Below are 19620 nucleotides of genomic sequence, written 5' to 3'. Positions count from 1 at the left end.
GACTGTAGATGTTACCAGGCTCATGGAGGAAGAGTAGTTATTGTACTAGACGTACATAAAGACATCTCTGCTTTCTCTTTTGGAGCTCAGGCCGTCCAAGAGCCAGATTCTGCCCTCACTTACGCTGGGGCAGCCCCACTCATTTTAGCAAGAGAGCTTTTGTTTTTCCCCACTTTTTCTTATTCTTAATCAAAAGTTCTGTGCTGGTGGAAGGTGCTGGATTGATAGCCCTGGTGACTGAAGTCCTCTGTTAATACATAAAATAGGTACAGCCCCCGCAGTGGTGATTCACACTACCCCCATGCTGGGTCCCATCTGCATGCCTCACTCATGCATTCCGGAGGTCTCAGAGTGGTACAGACACTAATGGATTTTCATAGCCTTCTTATCCCCAGGAAGGCAAATAAATGTTAGCCCCTTGTGACTGATAAGGAGACTGAGACATGGAGAGGAGAAGTGATTTGCCTTCCAAGGTCAGTCAGTCAATGGTAAACATGAAAACAGAACCCGAAGTCCTGACATCCAGTCCACTGATCTAACCGCTAGACGGCGCTGTCGTGTATATCTCTGGCTTCTTGCATCCATTATAGCCCTCTAATGCCCCACGGCTCTCCAAGGGGTCTGCGTTCTGTGAGGCGGACAGGTTTTATCCTAACAAGGGACAAGGATTTTATATAGCTGATATATTTTTAACCCTCCTCTGTACAAAGTTGCACAGGAGAAAACCAATTTCAGTGTTTGGGAGCTACTTCACTATTCTTTCTGATGCAGATTACACTGGCTTGGAGGAATTACTACTGCTCTTGTTCTGATTTAGGGCTTGCGGGGCAAATGCCGGCTTGACAATGTGGGCTGTACAGTTAATACGAAGGTGCCGCCTGGTGATAATCCAGGACTCTGCATACAATGTCCCACCTTGGCAGTGTGGATGTAGATGAAGTATTGTATTCTGGGGCCTGTGTTCTCCATGTGAGATGAGGGTGGCTGCAGCCTGCTCCAGCCCAGTCATGAGTTGTTCGGAAATGGCTGATGCAGCTGTTGATTGGACACACCCTGGCAAAGGGGAGCAATACGCAGTCAAGAGTAGCAGGGGTGTGAATACCGGGAGATGATGTGGCAGCCAGTGAGGGTCTAGCCCAGGAGACAGACTGCTGCTCCAATGATGGGTTTTCTTCCTGTTCTTGTCATTATGATTTCCAGTCCCTCCAGTGGTGGAACCAACTTCTCAGGACATCCGCCAGGGCATGGGCCGCAGCGTCACCCTGCGGTGCACCATGCTGAAGGGGAGCCCCATGAAGGTAGCCACAGCCGTCTGGCGCTTCAATGGGAACCTCTTGACACTGCCCCCCACAGAGCAGCAGGACTACTCAGAGTTGAAGGTGGACAGCGTGAACCGGGAGACCAGTGGTAGCTACGAGTGCAGCATCTCCAACGACGTGGGGGTCTCCACCTGCCTCTTCCAGGTGTCTGGTAAGTCTCACAAACTACCTCCTCCTTATTATGTTTTTAATTGACTTGCTTACAGTGAGTTTGGTGGCTGGCAAGCCCTGGAGACAGACGCCCTCTCTCCGTAGAGTGGGTACAGTATAGGCAAGCTGCTGCCAGGCACTCTCCCCACCGGGGTGCTTCCGTTGTGTTCCGGGAGGTCTCCCTCTAGGGCAGAGTAGGGAGCTCGGCCTCCACGGCTCATGCAATCCTTGGTGCCTCTGCTGCCAATGCCTAGAAGGGGGCTAGCTAGTGCCAATTGGGTTGGTGCATTTTTGTGGTGTGAACACTTGTTCTAAAGGAACAGGAGTGACACACACCAAACTCATTTCACATAGGCCACTGTACAGCTGTCTGTTGGTATTCACTCTCAGCTACAGACAACCTGAATCGGATTTAAATGTTGACCAAGCAGGCGTGTAAGACTCAGCATCCCATCACCAGCCCTGGAAGACCTCCAGTCCCTTCTTTTAAAACAAAACCCGTCCTTTAGTGTGTATCCCTCTGTTTTCCCCCAATCTTTGTGCAGCGACATCTGCTTAGATAAAAAATAGTCAGGGTCTCATGCTGTTACACAGTGGATTTGCTGCTGGGATTTGTGCAAATCCAGCATGTACAGTGAGTGAAATCCTTTCCAACTCCATGGGCAGCAAAAAGGGGCAGCGGCGCTTGAGCTCAAATCACATGTCTGACCCAGCCACTTCTGCTGATCATTAAAGAAGTTTTTCCCTTGACCTGAGGTTTGACTTGGGCCCCAGTTTCTACAGAGGTAGATTTACACCCCATCTTGCAGCAGATTAAGTATTTGTACAGACAAGCCCTTACTCTGTGTGTGTGTGTGTGGGGGGGGGTGGCAGGGAGCGATTGGAAAGTTGGTGGGATCTATTTTATTTCACACCTTCCACTTAGTTATTTCTCAGGCACTGGTACCATGCTGGCCTTAGTCTTTTCCCTTGATACACTCCTGGAACATCCTATTTTGACCAACTACAGTGACCCCTCCCCTATCCCTTCAGACCTCTGGGCATTTGTGTGGCATTAGGTTTCTTTCCGTAACTTATGCCCCTTTCCTCACTAACCTGCAGCCAGCACTTATGCCATCACTGCGAAATGAAATCCATGGTGCTCTGTCAAACCGAACTCTGACTCTAGCAAGCTTACTCATTCCTAGTGGACTTGGAAATGCTTCCAGCACATGAATTACCAGCTTCCTGGAGCTGGTAATTCATGGATTAATGCCATTCAGTTTGTGGTGCTCAGTCCCATGAGACAGGATCCCCTTAGCAGCCAGCGTGTTCCTTCTGCTCCAGCCTTTCTCAAGAGCCAGGGCATAGCTTTCCAGTGCTAGCTTTCGGATTCCACACTTCTCTGCCCATTCTTATGACCAAACATCTACAGGTCAAGGGAAAACCTCAGCACTCGTACAGCTGCATGAAACTTTTGAATTCTTTCTTAGCACATATATCTAAGAGGAAGGATAGCCCAGCGATTAGGGCATGAGTCTGGGACTTGGGCCACTTGGGGTCTATTCTCTGCTCTGCCACAGACTTCTAGTGTGACCTTGGGCAAATCACTTAGCCCCTCTGTGCTTCAGTTCCCCATCTGTAAAATGAGGATAATAGTACTGTTCTACTTTACGGGGTGTTGTGATTCATTTAAAGATTGTGAGGTGCTCAGATATGGGGGCCCTGTAAGTACCTAAAATGGATGAGTGCAGGGGGGTGTTAGCTTCTTCCACAGATAAGAAATTAATTTGTTACAAAGTTTTACAGCCACAATGTGACTTTTAGGCTGTCCCGCACCAATTCCACACACACCTTGCTAGCAGCACTGCCATCACACTCCTATGGTCTGGTCAGTGCTAATCCACTCTCCAGCTTCACTTACATATAAGGTCCAAAAATATGATCTGAATGTGTAACCTTCTGGTTCTCCTTTCACCCCCAAACAGTTGGAAAAAAGTCCAGCAACAGTTCAACTTTCCAGAAGTGAAGTTTTAAAAGTATCTGATATGCCGCAGTCGTTATTAAAGGGCTTCTTTTCCCCCCCCCCTCTTCACTGCCACTTCTATCTCAGAGTCAATTAATAAGGAATTAATGTTATGCAAGATGGTAATTATCATCATTTTGGAATCCATTATGAAACTTGACTTCCACAGTCAAGACAAGTTGAATAAGCAGTAATTAATCTCTGAGGTGGTTCTGAACTTCTTGCTTGTGCAAAAATTTAAGTCGATAAAAATAATAAGAAAAAAAGACTTGGACATAAACATTCATATTATCCATCAGAGTTCACAGAAAACAAACCCTGAATCCTTCTAAGCCTGATTACACCTCCATAGAATGACAGGGCCTATGCTTCGAGTGGAAAGTGACAGGAGTGTGTTCTGCCAATGGGAGTGGTCGGGGGTGATGATATTTATGCTCTGCACTCCAGCAATCCATGCTATTTAGAGATGGCCCCAGTCTGGGAAATTCACATCTGCATCTGGACTCCCCCAAAGTCCAGGGAGTTCTGATTCAAGCCCATCTCTTGCCTTGCTCCTTTTCACTCTTGGGGCCAGATTTTGAGCTCAGTCACAACAGTGTAAATCTGGAGCTGCTCCATTAAGCCGGGTGCAGCGACTCTATTAACATTTTTATCGATGACCTGGAAGAAAACGTAAAATCATCATTGAAAAAGTTTTCAGCTGACACACAAATTGAGGGACTGGTATATAATGAAGAGGACAGGTCACTGATTCAGAGTGATCTGGATAGCATGGTAACCTGGGCGCAAGCGAACAATGTGTGTTTTAATGTGGCTAACTGCAAATGTCTACATCTAGGAACAAAGAATGTGGGGCGTCCTTAGAGGATGGGGGAATCTATCCTGGGAAGCAATGACCCTAAATTGATTTGGGGGTTGTGGTGGATAATCAGCTGAACATGAGTTCCTGGTGCAACACCGTGGCCAAAAGAACAAATGCAATCCTGGGATACACAAACGGGGGGATCTCGAATAGGAGAAAAGCGGTTATTTTAACTCTCTATTTGGCACAGGTGCAACCACTGCTGGAATACTGTGTTCAGTTCTGGTGCCCACAATTCAAGAAGGAAGTTGATAAATTGGAGCGGCTTCAGAGAAGAGCCATGAGAATGATTAAAGGATTAAAAAATGTGCCTCATAGTGATAGACTCAAGGAGCTTAATCTATTTAGCTTAGGAAAGAGAAGGTTAAGCGATGACTTGATTCCAGTTTATGAATACCTACCTGCGGAACAGATGTTTAACAATAGGCTCTTCAGTCTAACAGAGAAAAGTGTAAAATGATCTAATGGTGGCTGGAAGTTGAAGCTAGACAAATTCAGACTGGAAATAAGGTGTAAAATTTTAACCACTGGAACAATTTACCAAGGATTCTGGTGGATTCTCCATCACTGACAATTTTTATAAATTGAGATTGGATGTTTTTCTAACAGATCTGGTCTAGGAATTATTTTGGGGAAGTTCTATGGCCTGTGTTATACAGGAGGTCACACTAGATAATTACAATGGTCCTTTCTGGCCTTGGAATCTGTGTCCAAAATCAGATTCTGGCCCTGGTGCCTTGATTGGCGTCCAAGAATGGGCAGCTCTCACAAGTGATGGCTGAACCTCAGAAGGCACAGGATTCCATTCAATTAAGCCCTTGACAGTTTGGACACTTCCCTGAATCCTATTCAAACTTCTCAAGGCTGGAGAGCAGCTGAAAAGCAGCTTTCAGTGTGGTATTTTGGTGCTTGTCACCTAGGGCGACCAGATCACACAGGTGAAATATTGGGGTGGGGGGGGGGCGCAGCAGAGCAAAAAAAAAGGGAAAAAAAGGCCGCCGGAGCTCCATGCCCCCCCCCCCGCACCAGCATGCCTCTGCTCCGTCTCCACCTCCCCCCTCTCTCCAGCAGTTGCGCTGCCATACAGCTGATCAGCACAAGCCTGGGAGGGAGGGGGGAGGAGGAGGAATGCGGCATGCTTGGGGAAGAGGCGGGGCCAGGGCGGGGATTTGGGGAGGGATCCAATGGGGGAAGGAGGGGGAGAAGTCAGGGCTGTGGGGGGGCGCGAGCCCCCTCTGGGGTCTGCTCCACCTGTGAGCAGAGGCAAAATATCGGGACAATTCACGTCCCGACCAAAAGTAGGTCGGGACACGGGACAAATAAGCAAATAAAATCAGGATGTCTGGTCACCCTATTGTCACCAGAAGCCCAGGAGCACAGAGGAAAGGGGATGTATTTTCAAAGAGGTTCAGGGGCACTCTTGAGGAAGGCTTTGGGTTGGGTCTTATTTTACCCAACCCAGTTCCTACCACAAAGCCAGCTCACTTTGGTCTTATCTGTGGAGGCAGAGGCAGATAAAGGGCTGCTGCTGCTGCCCCATGGAAAATCCTTCTGTTACCACCCATCTAGCTTCTTTCTAGAGCTTTTTTTTCTCTGTCTCTCTCTTCATTTCTAGGAGGAGACATTGGCTCAGAAACCAGCTCTTTCCCCGCTTAAAATATAAATATGATACAAAGGATCTTTTCCCAGGGATTGTTAGCAGGAAGCTTTATGAAGCAGCCGATGAAACAGGAGTAACAAAAATACCACTTTAAAGTTGCCTCAATCTAAACTGCAAACAGAAGGGAGATCAGAGTTAGTTCAACCACAGAACTAAACCCATTGCCGCCTTCACTGGTGCACTGTCATGGTGTGCTGGGGGTCACTAGGTTGTTACCTTCCCCCCAGTAGCTTAGCCAGTGGAAATGGGAGCATAGAAACGTATGGTTTGAATGGCTTTTAAAATGTAAATGAGGTGTTTAGCATGATGCCAGCCTATGCCCCTGGGCACAGAGGATCTCCTCAGCTGCAGTTGGGCTGATGAGGTGGGCAACGAAGTCTCACCACCCTCGCCATCTCACTTTGTAACTTAAGTTCCCACCCATCCCCTTTCTCTTCTTTCTTTTTCTTTCCCAGCAAAAGCTTACAACCCAGAGTTTTACTACGACACTCCCAACCCCACACTCAGCCAGAAGCAATCCAAGAACTACTCTTATGTCTTGCAGTGGACACAGAAGGAACCCGACGCAGTGGATCCCATTCTCAAGTACCGTCTGGATGTCCGGCAGGTAAGATCCCTAATCGCTCTTCTCCAGCACTGTGCCCATACCTGGGACGACCAGCTTTCAGTGAGAGTTGGGAGGAGCTTACCTCAGATACTACCTGCACATTGGGAGCTGCTCTTAGTAGAGTAGCCAGAAACTGAGGGTCTGGCCACTCTTTCCCCCCAAGGAATAGAAGAGGAAAGCCAATTGTGCAGGTCAGTGTTTATGTTCAAGTCTATTGTAGAGGAGGATTGAGGAGCTCATAGACTCATAGACTTCAAGGTCAGAAGGGACCATCATGATCATCTAGTCTGACCTCCCGCATGATGCAGGCCACAAAGCCATCCCTACCCTTTCCCTTGACTCTGCTGTTGAAGTCCTCAAATCCTGTGGTTTAGAGACTTCAGTTAGCAGAGAATCCTCCAGCTAGTGACCCCTGCCCCATGCTGCGGAGGAAGGCGAAAAACCTCCAGGGCCTCTGCCAATCTACCCTGGAGGAAAATTCCTTCCCGACCCCAAATATGGCAATCAGTAAAACCCCGAGCACGTAGGCAAGATTCTCCAGCCTGACCCTCATTAGCCATTATACTATTTACCAGCGATGGCACGCTGTTCCTTTGACTAAAATCATGTTATCCCATTAAACCATTCCCTCCATAAACTTATCTAGCTTAATCTTAAAACCAGACAGGTCCTTCACCCCCACCCTTTCCCTTGGAAGGCTGTTCCAATATTTCACCCCTCTGACGGTCAGAAACCTTCGTCTAATTTCAAGCCTAAACTTCCCCACGGCCAGTTTATATCCATTCGTTCTCGTGTCCACATTGGTACTGAGCTGGAATAATTCCTCTCCCTCCCTGGTATTTATTCCTCTGATATATTTAAAGAGAGCAATCATATCCCCCCTCAGCCTTCGTTTGGTCAGGCTAAACAACCCGAGCTCCTCGAGTCTCCTTTCATACGACAGGTTTTCCATTCCTCTGATCATCCTAGTGGCCCTTCTCTGTACCCGTTCCAGTTTGAGTTCATCTTTTTTAAACATGGGAGACCAGAACTGCGCACAGTACTCCAAATGAGGTCTCACCAGTGCCTTGTACAACGGAAGCAGCACCTCCTTATCCCTACTAGATATACCTCGCCTAATGCATCCCAAGATCGCATTGGCTTTTTTCACCGCCACGTCACATTGTCGACTCATAGTCATCCTGCGGTCTACAAGGACCCCGAGGTCTTTCTCCTCCTCCGTTACTTCTAAAAGGCCCTGCTCCTTGGACTTTTCATGCTCCATCTTCTGAATGGGGTTTTAATATGAATGACCTTCTCCCCCTCCCCACCTCCCACCCCCAAGTCATTAGTAAAGGAGTGAAGATTCTATAGGTTGGAGACTCAGGCAAGTGGAATTTCAGCCTCTTCACTTATTAAAATAAAGGGAATAAAGTGACAAGCTCTCTGGCCTGGAACTGCAGGGAAAAGTCATTGTTTGTGTTACGGAAAGTCTTTCATACCATCACAATCATGAAGTCATTGGAATTATATAAACTCTGCAGAAGCAGGGTTTTGGTTTCTAGTTCTGTACAGGCTGAAGGGGAATTGTGGAGGGCCAGAGAGGATCAGGGGAAAATAGGAGAGGGCACTGGCTAGAGAGGATCACAGTTTGACACTTTTAAGAGTGTGGTAACCTAACCAAGTATCACAGGATGCTTCCACCCAGGCTTTGCCCCCTTATTTGGGGCAAAATGCCCAGATTTCTCCAGTGTTTTGCAAATCCCAGGTTTTTAAGATTGGTGCTTCTTGGGGTCTGGTAGTTAATGTGTTTGTGTGAAGTTTGGGAGCAAAAGATTATTTACTGTATATACAAAACAAAATAATTAAAAAAGAATCCAAGTGCCTCCCTCCTTTGGGTCACATAGTGCGTCTCATCTTTATGTCTCTGTTTGATTGTGAGCTCTCCAGGGGAGGGACTTCTTCTATTTGTTTCTCGTACAGCGCAGAGCACATTGTCAGTGCTTAACAAATAATCACCACAATACAGGACATAGGGGAGCTTCTTATAATGAAGTCACTTTATCACTGAACAACTTCACTGTAAAATGAGATTTGCTGTAACCGGAATTGCCATTTCTGCCTTTGCAACTCTCTGAAATAATTTAGGATTTTCATTCTTTTTCATCCTCAACCAAGTTCCTCTCCATCTATACGGTGAGGATATGTAGTCTCAGATCTGATTCTCATTTACACGGAGGCCCCTTTACACCTTTGTAAATGGGCCTTGAAGAGGAGGAAAATGACATTGACGCCACCGGAGTGGGAGAAAGGCCTTTGTGGAAAGGAGAATTAGTCCTATTGTCTTTGTCTGCATTTCACAATATATCGCTGTTGGCATTATCTGTTTCTCTTTAATGGCATCATTACATTCTTATAATGAAGATTTTCCTGCATTTGCAATCTAAACATGTTTGCATAAATGTATTACTGGTTGAATGCTGCATCAATACAGTATGATGTCAAGTGGGGCCATAGTAAGGTATATTAATCTCATGCCCGGCCATGCTCCTATGACATGATAAAGCTCCCACAGGGGGAGAGGTGTATATGTGTGTGTGTGGGAGGGGGGTTGGGGGGGAGTTGGCACTGAATAAGGTATGGGGGGGAAAGGGGAAAAGCTAGCCAGTTCATTCCCCACTTAAGACAGTGCTTGGACACATGCAGACAGAGAGTGGAAGGCAATAAGTTTCCACGATACTGCGCTGGTCTGGTTCTCCTCCTACAGTGCAGTGTTCTTGCTCAGTGGGTGTGTTCCGCTTCTACTTTCCATAGTGGGGTTCACCTTTCTGTTCCTCCCCTCGCTTTCCACCCTCTTTCTGGGTGATCTCATCCACTCTCATGCTCTCAACTCTCATCTTCATGCTGGTGACTCTCAGCTCTCTCTCTGCACTCCCGACTTGTCTCTCTGCATCCAGTCCATGCATCTCAGCCTGTCTCTGACATTATCCCCGGATGTCTCGTCATCAGCTAACACTAAATGTGGCCAAAACAGAGCTTCCGATCTGTCTTCCGAAGTCCTGCCCATCTTCCAGTTCTTATGTCACTGCAACACCACGCTCCTCCCTGTCACTTGGGCCTGTAAGTAGGGAGTGCCATCTTCGACTCCTTACTTTTTATGCTATTTTCCCCAAGGGGGCATGGCAGGGTACATGAACAACCTTTTGCCTTGTTGTTTAATCTCCTGGGTTCCTCGCCTAGTGGAGAACATGAGGATGCTGGTGAATACAACTGTGAAAAGAAAAAAAGGTGCTGAAAAGCTTAGCTGGAAAAAAAAGTGCTTTCATGTGAAGAGCCCTTAAGGGAAGAAAATTTGTCTGGATAAATAATAAGAGTGTGTTTGTCTGTGAACTCTTCTCACTGGATACTACCTAGCTTCAAGGTGCTACCTATGGTGGAATGAAAGTTTTGATTGTGGGAAGTCTGAGAATAAGGATTTCCCTCCTCCCCCATTGTGATGGAACATTCTGCTCAGAGAAAATATGCCTTCTGATCAGTCCTGTGCGGTGTCGGTCCCAGGACATGAAAGACAAGGTGGGTGAGGTAATATCTTTTATTGGACCCACTTCTGTTGGTGAAAGAGACATGCTTTTGAGCTTCACAGAGCTCTTCTTCAGGTCTAAGGAAAAGGTACTCATCAGTCAGCCATTCCCAGTGTTAGAGAGATCCTAATTTACCAGCCAGCTGGAATTCATCAATTCCTCAGCATCCTTGGAGCTGCTCAGGTTCACTGGCCTGTCAGAATTCATTCCTCAGCACCATGACACCCCCTGAACATGTCTGAGTCAAGAGAGGGGATTCTTGGGTGCTGACGTGAGGGGCAGCCAGGTGATGACTAACTCTTGCTGAGCTGGAATTACAGGAGGTGCAGGAGGAGTAAATGTAATGATCTTTGCTGGGTCTCATTTCAGTCTCCTCAGTTTGGTTTAAGGGCTCTTGGTGTGTATATATAATGCAAAGATCCTTAAATAGCTGCATGCTCTGCAGGACCCCAGGGAACCCTTGAATTGAAATTGCCTACTGCAGCTGTTGAAAACTGTGTTGGGTGGAAGTAGAAGCGTTGCTTATTGTTCGACTGGCAAAGTGGCTCCTAACCTTCTGTCTCTTCCTGTTCAGCAGCTTTGAACAGACAGTAGGGTTAGATGGGGCTGCGCATTCCAGGGTGACGGATCTAAGAAAATCGAGTACTTCAGAGATGCTGGCGTTTCCTGCACGGGGACTCCCAACAGGGGAGGCCTGTGCATTTTCAGATGGGATTTGATCATTCAGGGCACTGCTGCTGGTGATTATAATGACAGACAAACCAGTTCCATTTGGATACAAATTAACCTAAACTTAAAAAATAGCCTGATAGCTTGGAGCCACCCCCAGGGACAGCACCGGCAGTAGCAGTTCAAGCCTCTTGAAAAGCCTTAGTTTTATCTCTCACTTGAACGACCACACCTCCTGCAGCACGCCACCCAATTGCACCGTGCAGCAGCACTGGCTTCCTTAGTGCTTTGGAGGGAAGTTTGTTCTGCACCAAAGACTCTGCAAAGCCCTTCTTTTTTTATTTCTTGCTCTGGGAGGTATCCCCTCACAGTGCTGACCAGGGTTGATCCTGCTTATGAAGTCTAGTGAGTTGCAGCCTCAGGTGGTTTGGCTGTGGGCAGATTGTAAGGCCTAGGGTTATTTTTCTTCCAAGCATAGATATGTTCCTATAGCATGGAAAGGCACCAGGCACGCTCTGAAAGCTTCCTGCATCGCTTGGGGATTCAGAGCAGCCCACTCAAACCAAAGCCTGGCTTAAAAAATAAAAAATCCTTTCAGTTGCTTGTTTCTTTGTGTGTGGTTTATGCCCTCCCAGAGCTCTGCCCTAATATTAAAGGGAAATGAAAAGCCTTTTAATATTGTGTGCAGGTTGCATCCTGGAGGAAGGATCTGAGCTGAGCTGGTGGTTACAGGGGACAGTGGCAGAATTACTGTGCGCTCAATGAGACGGAACCCATCTGTGACCCGAGGCTGAGGGAGAAAGAGGCAGGAGAAGGTACCGGTGCAGAAGGAACGTTTAATCTTCACGCAGCCCCTCAGGGGGACCTGAGGCTAACGTTTCCTCCTTAAATTATGATACGTGGCCTCCGACCAAAACCGGGCCAGTTTAACACATTCCTGCCATTCCTCTGATTGGAATAGACTCAGATTTGCCTGGCGAAGTGTTCCTCGGACCCCCTCAGCAACCTGCACCAGCCAACCATCTGCAGTGTAGGCTTCTTGCTTCCCCATTAACTGCAAAGAGCGCTCACCTCCTGGACCCACTCGCTAAATTAGCTAACCAGGTGGCCATCTCCGATTAATTCCTGCTAGGGAGCCCAGCGTGTCTTTAATGAGATCGGCCCTGTGCAATATCAGAGTAATTGGAGGGGGAGAGAGAGAGACTCTTTTTGTTGGTGCTTTCATCCTCTCCCTGTTTGATAAACATCCTCTGCTGTCTACAAAACTGAGCTGGGCTCGGGAGCCGGCTGCTGCTCACCTCATCAGCCAGCCAGAGGGCGTTAATGAGGACTAAGGCGGTGGGGAGCCAGGCTCACCACATTGGAGGTGACATATAACAGAGCTGCTAGGCCATACGCAGGACAGGGGCGTTAGCAGGGATTTAATGATGGAGATTAGAGTGGAAGGTTAACTCTGCTGATGGCCATTGCAGCGCAGCAGGAGGTGTTTTATGCTGAGGTCCATTTGCCGTAAAATTGTGTCTTTCTTTCTTGCCTCTAACATGGTTTTTACCCTCCTCCAGCCCCACTCGATCAGTGTCTCTAGATGTTGCTCTGTCTTGTTAGTGCAGAAAGCCAAAAGCCCCTGCAGGGGCAGACGGCATAGGGGCTGGAGGGGCTCCCTTACCTGTGCTCTCTAGTTCCTCCTGCTGGCTGACTGAAGCAGTGGCATTGGAGCTCCTGTTTGCTTTCTTTTTAAAAGCCAGTGTTCTCAGCTCAGCACACAAGCCAGCCTGTAGTAACACACCAGTGTATGTATTTCCCCATTCAGGAGCAACCTCTGAGCGACAAGCTCGTGTATGCAACCCTGTGCTCATGAGCAACCGAACCTTAACAAACATAAATGTCCCGGCACTAACCAGCTAATGTGTGTGTCCCAGCAGTACAGACAACCCTACAATAACAACCCAGCCCAGCACTCACAAGCAATAATAAACCAGGGCTTGGTTCAGAGCTCATGATTTAGGAAGGGTTCTGAACCAGTGAAGAAGGAAAACATGCTGGTGGGTGCCTCTCCTAGCGTTCGGCGCCCTATGCTGGGAGATGAACCAAGCCCCTTTTCCAGACATGGTCACTGCTTCAGGCGAAACTGCTCTGGAAATGGTAAAGAGATGTCTCACGGGGGAGGGGGGGAGGGTTACCTTGGGGCTACAGAAACTGAAACTCCTCCTAAGACAGACTCAGGTGTCTGAACTCGCTTTACAAAAACAGGCTAACATTTTGCCAGCTCATGGGGATTACATGCTGTCTAGGCAACACCATGATCATCACCAAGGAAACAACACCACATGGGGCTGTGATGATAGGCCTATGTCCATAACATAATTATTCTGAGGTTCACTGCTTGTGCACATATTGGGCCAGAGTCTGCTCTCCCACGCACTGGTGTGTGACAGGATTTTCATCTCAGGAGACCCTGCAAAAGCTATCCTGGAATGGAGCAGAGTCAGAGGAACTGAGCGGAAGTTCTTAAATTTAAGTAGGATTTAGGGAAAACTGATCAGTCCCTTTTGTCTAACAGTATCTTATAATGTTAGAACAAGAGGTCAGAGGATTTACCAATGGCTGGTAAATTTACAGTGACACAAGTAAAAGGAAATACTGTTCTACACATAGGAATGAATTAAGCTGACTTAGAGTTACACCTGGAATGAGTATGGCCCACGGTGGGTCGTCTACCTGTAGAATTACTTCTGGAAATGGTTGAGTCCCACACCAAGAGGCTGCATAGCTTTGGGTACGTCTACACTGCAGTCAGAGCTATGATCACAGCACATGTAAACACACCCGAGCTAACTTTGTTCTGGCTAGCTCCAATAATAATTAGCAGTGAAGCTGCGGCAGCACAAGCTAGCCACTTGAGTACACTCCCAGGTAGGTTTATACAGCCCGTGCTGCTGCTTTGGTTTCACTGCTACTGTTTGAGCTAGCTAGATCAAAGCTAGCTCAGGTATGTCTAGACGTACTGCAATCACACATGTCGCTGCCGTGCAGACGTACCCTTTGTGACCAGTAAATGTAGTTATGCACTAAAATGAGGTAATCGCAGCTCAGGGCATAAATTCATTGCTTTGTGGGATGAGAAGGTCATTTCTAGAGCTGATCAAAAAAATTTCAATGAAACAATTTCCCATCAAAACTTTTAAATTTAAGATTTGACAGAATTTTCATCTAGGTATCTCAGAGCCAGGGTAGACTTTCTGGTCAAAACCAGAGAGAGAGAGAGAGACCCAGACTAGCCCCAGAATAGCCAGTGCTCACCTGGGAAGTGGAAGAATTGGGCCGAGCAACGACATTAACCTGGGTCTCCTCCCACACCCCAGCGGAGTGCCCTAACCACCAGATTATAGAGTTAGACTTCTCTCACGTACAATAAATATTCATTTATACAAAGTGGAGCAGCTCCAACAAGTGAGATTGAGAGAGTCAGTTTCATCAGCTTGCCAGTACCTCCCTTGCCCATACAACTGTTGTGAGGACTGGGAACTGCAGATACCTGGCCACAAAGTGCCAAGTGCAGGCACGAGATTGAGTTTCATAAAGACGTCTCATATTTGGGATGATCCTCCCATGTTGGGATGGCTTATGACTCTGGAAAGTTTTTTTTTTTTTTAATCAACTTCCTTTTTGCCTTCCCTAGCCACCAGGCTGGTATCTGATGGTGTCCTATTATAGCAGCACTTCATGAGCAAAGTAAAAATGGCATTGGTTACAAAAATGTCCTCCCCTGCAATGAGTAACACTTCAGATGAGTAACACCTGGAGAAGGTTCTCGGATCTAATTTACTTTCTACCATTGATGCAATTTGTTTACTTTTTGCTCAGCCAGCGACACTAGACTATTGGCATAAGTAAGGGTGTGCAGGACAGAGCCCTTAATGAGGCAGAGGCCATTGGAGGAGTGTAAACTGCAGGTGGGGGTGGTTTGAAGTTCTTGGTTCATGAGGCCAGGAGGCAGAAAAAGCAGGAAGGAGGTGACTGCGTCTTTAAGGTCAGTGAGAGGAAGAGCGGCTTGAGATGTTCAGTAAAATTGAGTGACAGCTGTGCTGGGTGAAAGGGGAACTGTAGGCAGAGATCAATAGCGCATGATGGACAAGACTCCTCCTGAAGCATAATAAAATTTGTGTGTCAGGCCCCGGGAAAAGCAGCAGCATCCCCACTGATATTTGGGAACAGAGGAGGCAGGATCATGCGCCATCTGCTCCCACCACTGCTCAGTATTGGGCACGCAGCTGCAGTCACTTCTGCTGACAAGGGCTTAGTCTTCTCTGCTTTCCACTCTGGGTGTTTGTCAGTGGGATGGGTTTGTGAGGGCAGCCGCTAGCATGCGGGCTTCTCTGCTAGGTCTGAAGGGTTGGAAAGACTCCAAACTAGTTGGATATTTTGGGGCTGGGAGAGGAGGGTGCTCCCTTCTAATTTCAAATATATATATGCTATGCAGGCCAATTTCTGTGCTAACTAAATCCACAAAGGGTTGCTTCCATTTGGGACCAGCACAGTGGGGCCAGGGCAGGTGACTCCTCCCACCTGGGGCTGGCTCACTGCAGCCATGCGATGCGGGCAGGAGGGTGTTTGCTAGATCATGCAATATGGTTCCAACTGGCTCTGCCAGGGAGAGGCTCAGAGTGCTTCCTGCAAGCTTAGCGGTTCAGTGCAATCCTGTATGCCTGCAGTGTCTCCAAGCTGATACCAGTTCAGCTTGGTTCCTATTGGATGAGCCAGGGGAAGGTAAATCCCACATTAGACCAGCCTGACATCTGTCAGCTCTGCTAGTGAGTCTCTGTTTTAGTGCACCCAGGAGGAGTTCAGCAAATGATTCACAACAAATAATTTGATTAATTTTGACTTGTTTTATTCACAAATTGCTCATGAACAATCATTAAACGGTCAGATTTATTCGTTATTGACTGTGATTCAGGAAGGTACGCAGCCAGTAATCCTTGGTCTGCAGCTCATTTGCAAGTGCTTAGTTGGGAACACTGGCAATTTCAGCCGTGCAGGTTAGATATATCAGTTCCCTGTTGTTTCTGTTCTCTGATTGGCTAATTTCCATAACTAATCTACACAGCCCAGAGAGTAACTTGTGAGTGTTACAATCCAACCAGCAATTCAGAATTTACTTTTCAGTGAAAATTTGATCTTAAAATTCACTTTTCGTGAGTATTTGTGCTAGTAAAACTGAAGTGCTTGGTGGTCTGAGAGAAAACGCAGAAAGTGGGTTAACTTTCTAATACAAACAAATAATTATGAATAATTTTTTTCCATCGTTAGCTCCACTAGGACAGTAGAACTAATACTCCAACTTTTATAAAAGGGCCATATGATCTCCAGTGATTGCTAACTGCAGGGCCTTGTCTACCTGTCTAACTCCAGCAGCACAGCACCTCCAAGTGCCCGAAGCTGGGAGTGGATGACGGGATGGATCACTCGATTGCCTGTTCTGTTCATCCCCTCTGAAACACCGGGCACTGGCGACTGTTAGAAGATGGGATACTGGGCTAGATGGATCTTTGGTTTGCCCCACTATGGCCATTCTTATGTTCTTTCCCTGCTGGGGCTTTGGCTTGGTGCTAATTCAGGAAAGGAGGGGAGAGAAGAGCACCTGCACTGTATTCCTATGCCAGCCTTACAGGTGTGAGCTGTTGAGTTCCCGCCACCTTGCCTGTTCCTGTCCAGCTGGCTGTTCACATAGGCAGCCAGTATTGTACAGAGCTGAGCACAGGAAGAGAAATGCAAGTCAGGCATCAAAGAGAAAAGCAACAGAGCCTTCTGTGCCTATCTCTTATCCCCCCTCCCTTTGGTGCCTTTAAGGAGTACGTGCTAGTTACTGAGTCATTCTGAGAGTCCCTATCGGAAGGTTGGGATGCTGCTTGAGGCTTCCTTTCTTTACTTCATTTACCATTTTCAATAGCTTACCTCCACCGCTCCCCCCTCTCCTTGGCCTTTTTCATGTATATTTGCCCTCTCCTCCCCTCGCTTTCTTTCCTTTTCTTTTTGTTCTCTTTCGCTCCCCCAGTTCATTCATGAAAGCTGCCTGTGTGTGGATGTGGAGGAGAGAGTGGAGCCAGAGCCAAAGCAGGGGGAGTGCATGTTGGGGTTTGCAATCTCTCCTGGAGCAAGTATCAACTAGCCAGGTGCGTACTCCCCTCGGTGCGTGGAGGTGTTTCCCTTGCTCAGGGATCCCTTTGTAAGAGAGAGAGGTGCGTGCCATATTCTGTGGCTGTGATTTGTTGGAAGAGTACATTATCTTGTCAAAAAGAGGAAAAAAACCTCCCCTCTAGAGCTAGACTATGAAACGTTTGCAGGCTGGGCAGCTGGATTTCCACAGCCCAGAAGCAGGGTTATAGTCACTGCTACAAATTGCTTTCTGTAACTGTTTGCAATTATGTACAATGACCTTTTCCCATCAAATAAAACACTAAAAAGCTTCTATAGCCCAGGGGTTGCCAAAGTGCGGCTCACAGAGCTCAATAATGCGACCTCAGGTGAGCCACCTTTCATATCCAGGTTAGGCCCATGGGGACAACAATCCCAGCATGCAAAGCTCTATCTTGAGCCAAATGGGCAGGTGGCTTGGCTCGAGAAGGATTCTGTGCTGGACTCTGTATTCTCCCTTTGTACTAAAGGTGAGGGCAATTGCAATGAAATTAGGGATGGCCCTTGGGCGCCCAGCCGTTTGCCAGGGTGCCCTGCTGTAGGATTGACTTGGGTAAGTGGTTTCATTAGGCAGGGGGTGGTGTGCCAGAGAGGGTGCCAGTAGGTTCCATTTAAGGAACGCTCGGCTCGAATAATAAACAGTTCTGCACTTTGTTTTAAAATAAGTCTCCTTGCCAACTCTCCCACAATGGGTTCTGTCGTTGGCAGGGAGGCCAAGCAAGCAGGCTGTGGTGATGGCATTCCCCTCTGACTCCTAGACGTCATGTCTCCTTGGCAGGAGTGGGGCCCGTTGGTGCAGCATTGTTCCTGGCCCAGGCTCTGCCTGTGCTGGGGATAAAGCGAGAACTTCAAGCTGTGTGGTGTGAATTCAGGCGCTTCCCAGCATGGACAGATGAAGTCAGGATCTTGTGATCTTGGCCTTGTGGTCTGAGAGGCCCTCGCCCAAACAGCAGGGCCCTGTGCACCTGAGGGACCGAGAGGGAAAGATAATGGAGCGCACGGAGAAATGAGGAGGAAGAGCCTATTGGAGCACAGGGGTAGGAGGATCAAGCTGAAAGGAAGTGTTTCTGTGATGGGGAGGAGGGGTATTTTAGGAGGCACCAACATTCTGGTTGAGTTAGGTCCCACTCAGGCTTCGTTCACACCTGGCTTTCACTAGCACTAAACTCATTTAAATTCAAGGGGGGAAGGAGCAGGAGCCCACGGCTTCCCCTCCCGATGTCTGGCCAGCTACCTTTATCCCAGGCCAAGGCTCCCCCTCACCTCAGGATCAATGGTGTGGTGCAGCCTCTGTAAGACCCAGGGCTCAGACAGCTGCCAGGCATCCTTTAGTTTGGCTGAACATTTCACTTGATTCTCTTCCTGATGGAGTGAAGATTAGGTCTGTTCTTCTTACATGGGGGACATATGTTAATAAAATACATATTGCTTTCTCATCAGCCCCTAATGAAAGACATCATTGAAGAGTGTGGAACAAGCCGTTACAGTAATTCATGACAGCACCAATTTGGCTTCTCTGGGAAGCTGTAAACTGCTGCTCTTGGCACCTAATGAGGATGGGCAGCTGATCGTGTGGGTGAGAGAGCGGGAGAGAGACTGTCTCCTGCCTTCGCTGGCTCAGGCCCTCCCCTGCAGCCCAGCTGAAGATCGCAATGCCTTTTCCATTTGGAGCTAGGATTTCTTTTCCGCTCAGCCCAGGAGGGGAATAACTCTCCTAATAACAGTTTACTGCTAGCCGAAATATGTTTCGGGACCATTCATTTGGCTTTAATAATGAATTTGCTTTGGATGTCGTGCTCGCTTACCAGCGACATTCAAACCATCGTATTTGACTAGATCAAGAGCTCACAAAACAGAAAGACATGAATTTTTAGTTCACCCTTCTGTGCAAAGTAGATTTTGTATCTGTAAGCAATGATTATTTCCCCCTGGAAGCCTATAATTTGAATCATGCTAATCCAGTGGGGGAAGTGGAAACAAAACTAGTTGAGAAATTTCCTCCAGTCCTGGGACGTCTTCTCTTGACAGATGTCCATCCAAAACTGAGAGTAGGAAATAACCCAAGACACAAGAGGTTTGACCAAAGCTCAGAGAAATATCTCAGCTGTTGGTTTCATACCTAAACAGAATCACCCAAGCACCCATCTTCAGAGCTTCAACATGGCCAGATACCAGTCAAAGAAATCAGGGTTCTTCCTAATCCCCAGGGAAGCTCTTTGCTGCAGAATGTGGTTGTGTTTTTTCTTTCTCTGAATGCTTAGGGAACAGGAACTGGGCTGGAATAGGTGAGGATTTTTTTTTGTCTGCCTACAAATAAATAGGTTCAAAGCTCTAGACAACAAACCAACTTTCTTTTGAAGCCTCACCCCATGGCATAATAATTGGCGTCCTAGAGAAGCAAAAACACAGGCACGCACATCCACTTCTGTATGTCTGGGAGGGAAGTTGCTGCAAAATTTTGCAGCACTGTGGAAAATATTGAAGGCCATGCTCTGAAGGAGTCCCCAAAATTCTCTGAACTTGGCCCCCCCCAGTTTGTCTGAGCTTCTGTTAATTCGCCATCAGCCTCTTTCCCCCTGGTTCGTGTTTCCAC

The 19620-nt window shown here is 47.5% G+C and overlaps 1 protein-coding gene across 12 annotated transcripts in view; it reads left to right on the top strand.

The window, feature by feature from the left end:
- Positions 1-19620, top strand: part of MDGA1 (MAM domain containing glycosylphosphatidylinositol anchor 1) — a 208212-nt gene that overhangs the window by 139321 nt on the left and 49271 nt on the right. For all 12 annotated transcript variants that reach the window (XM_042848492.2, XM_065590536.1, XM_065590540.1 and 9 more), the window contains 2 exons: positions 1201-1470; positions 6452-6603. In XM_042848492.2, coding sequence (XP_042704426.1) covers positions 1201-1470; positions 6452-6603 — 422 coding nt within the window. The remainder of the gene's footprint in view (positions 1-1200; positions 1471-6451; positions 6604-19620) is intronic.

This window comes from Chrysemys picta, chromosome 3 (genome assembly GCF_011386835.1).
Source record: "Chrysemys picta bellii isolate R12L10 chromosome 3, ASM1138683v2, whole genome shotgun sequence".
In the NCBI taxonomy this organism is placed as follows: domain Eukaryota; kingdom Metazoa; phylum Chordata; order Testudines; family Emydidae; genus Chrysemys; species Chrysemys picta.
This window is presented reverse-complemented; position numbering and strand designations above follow the sequence as displayed.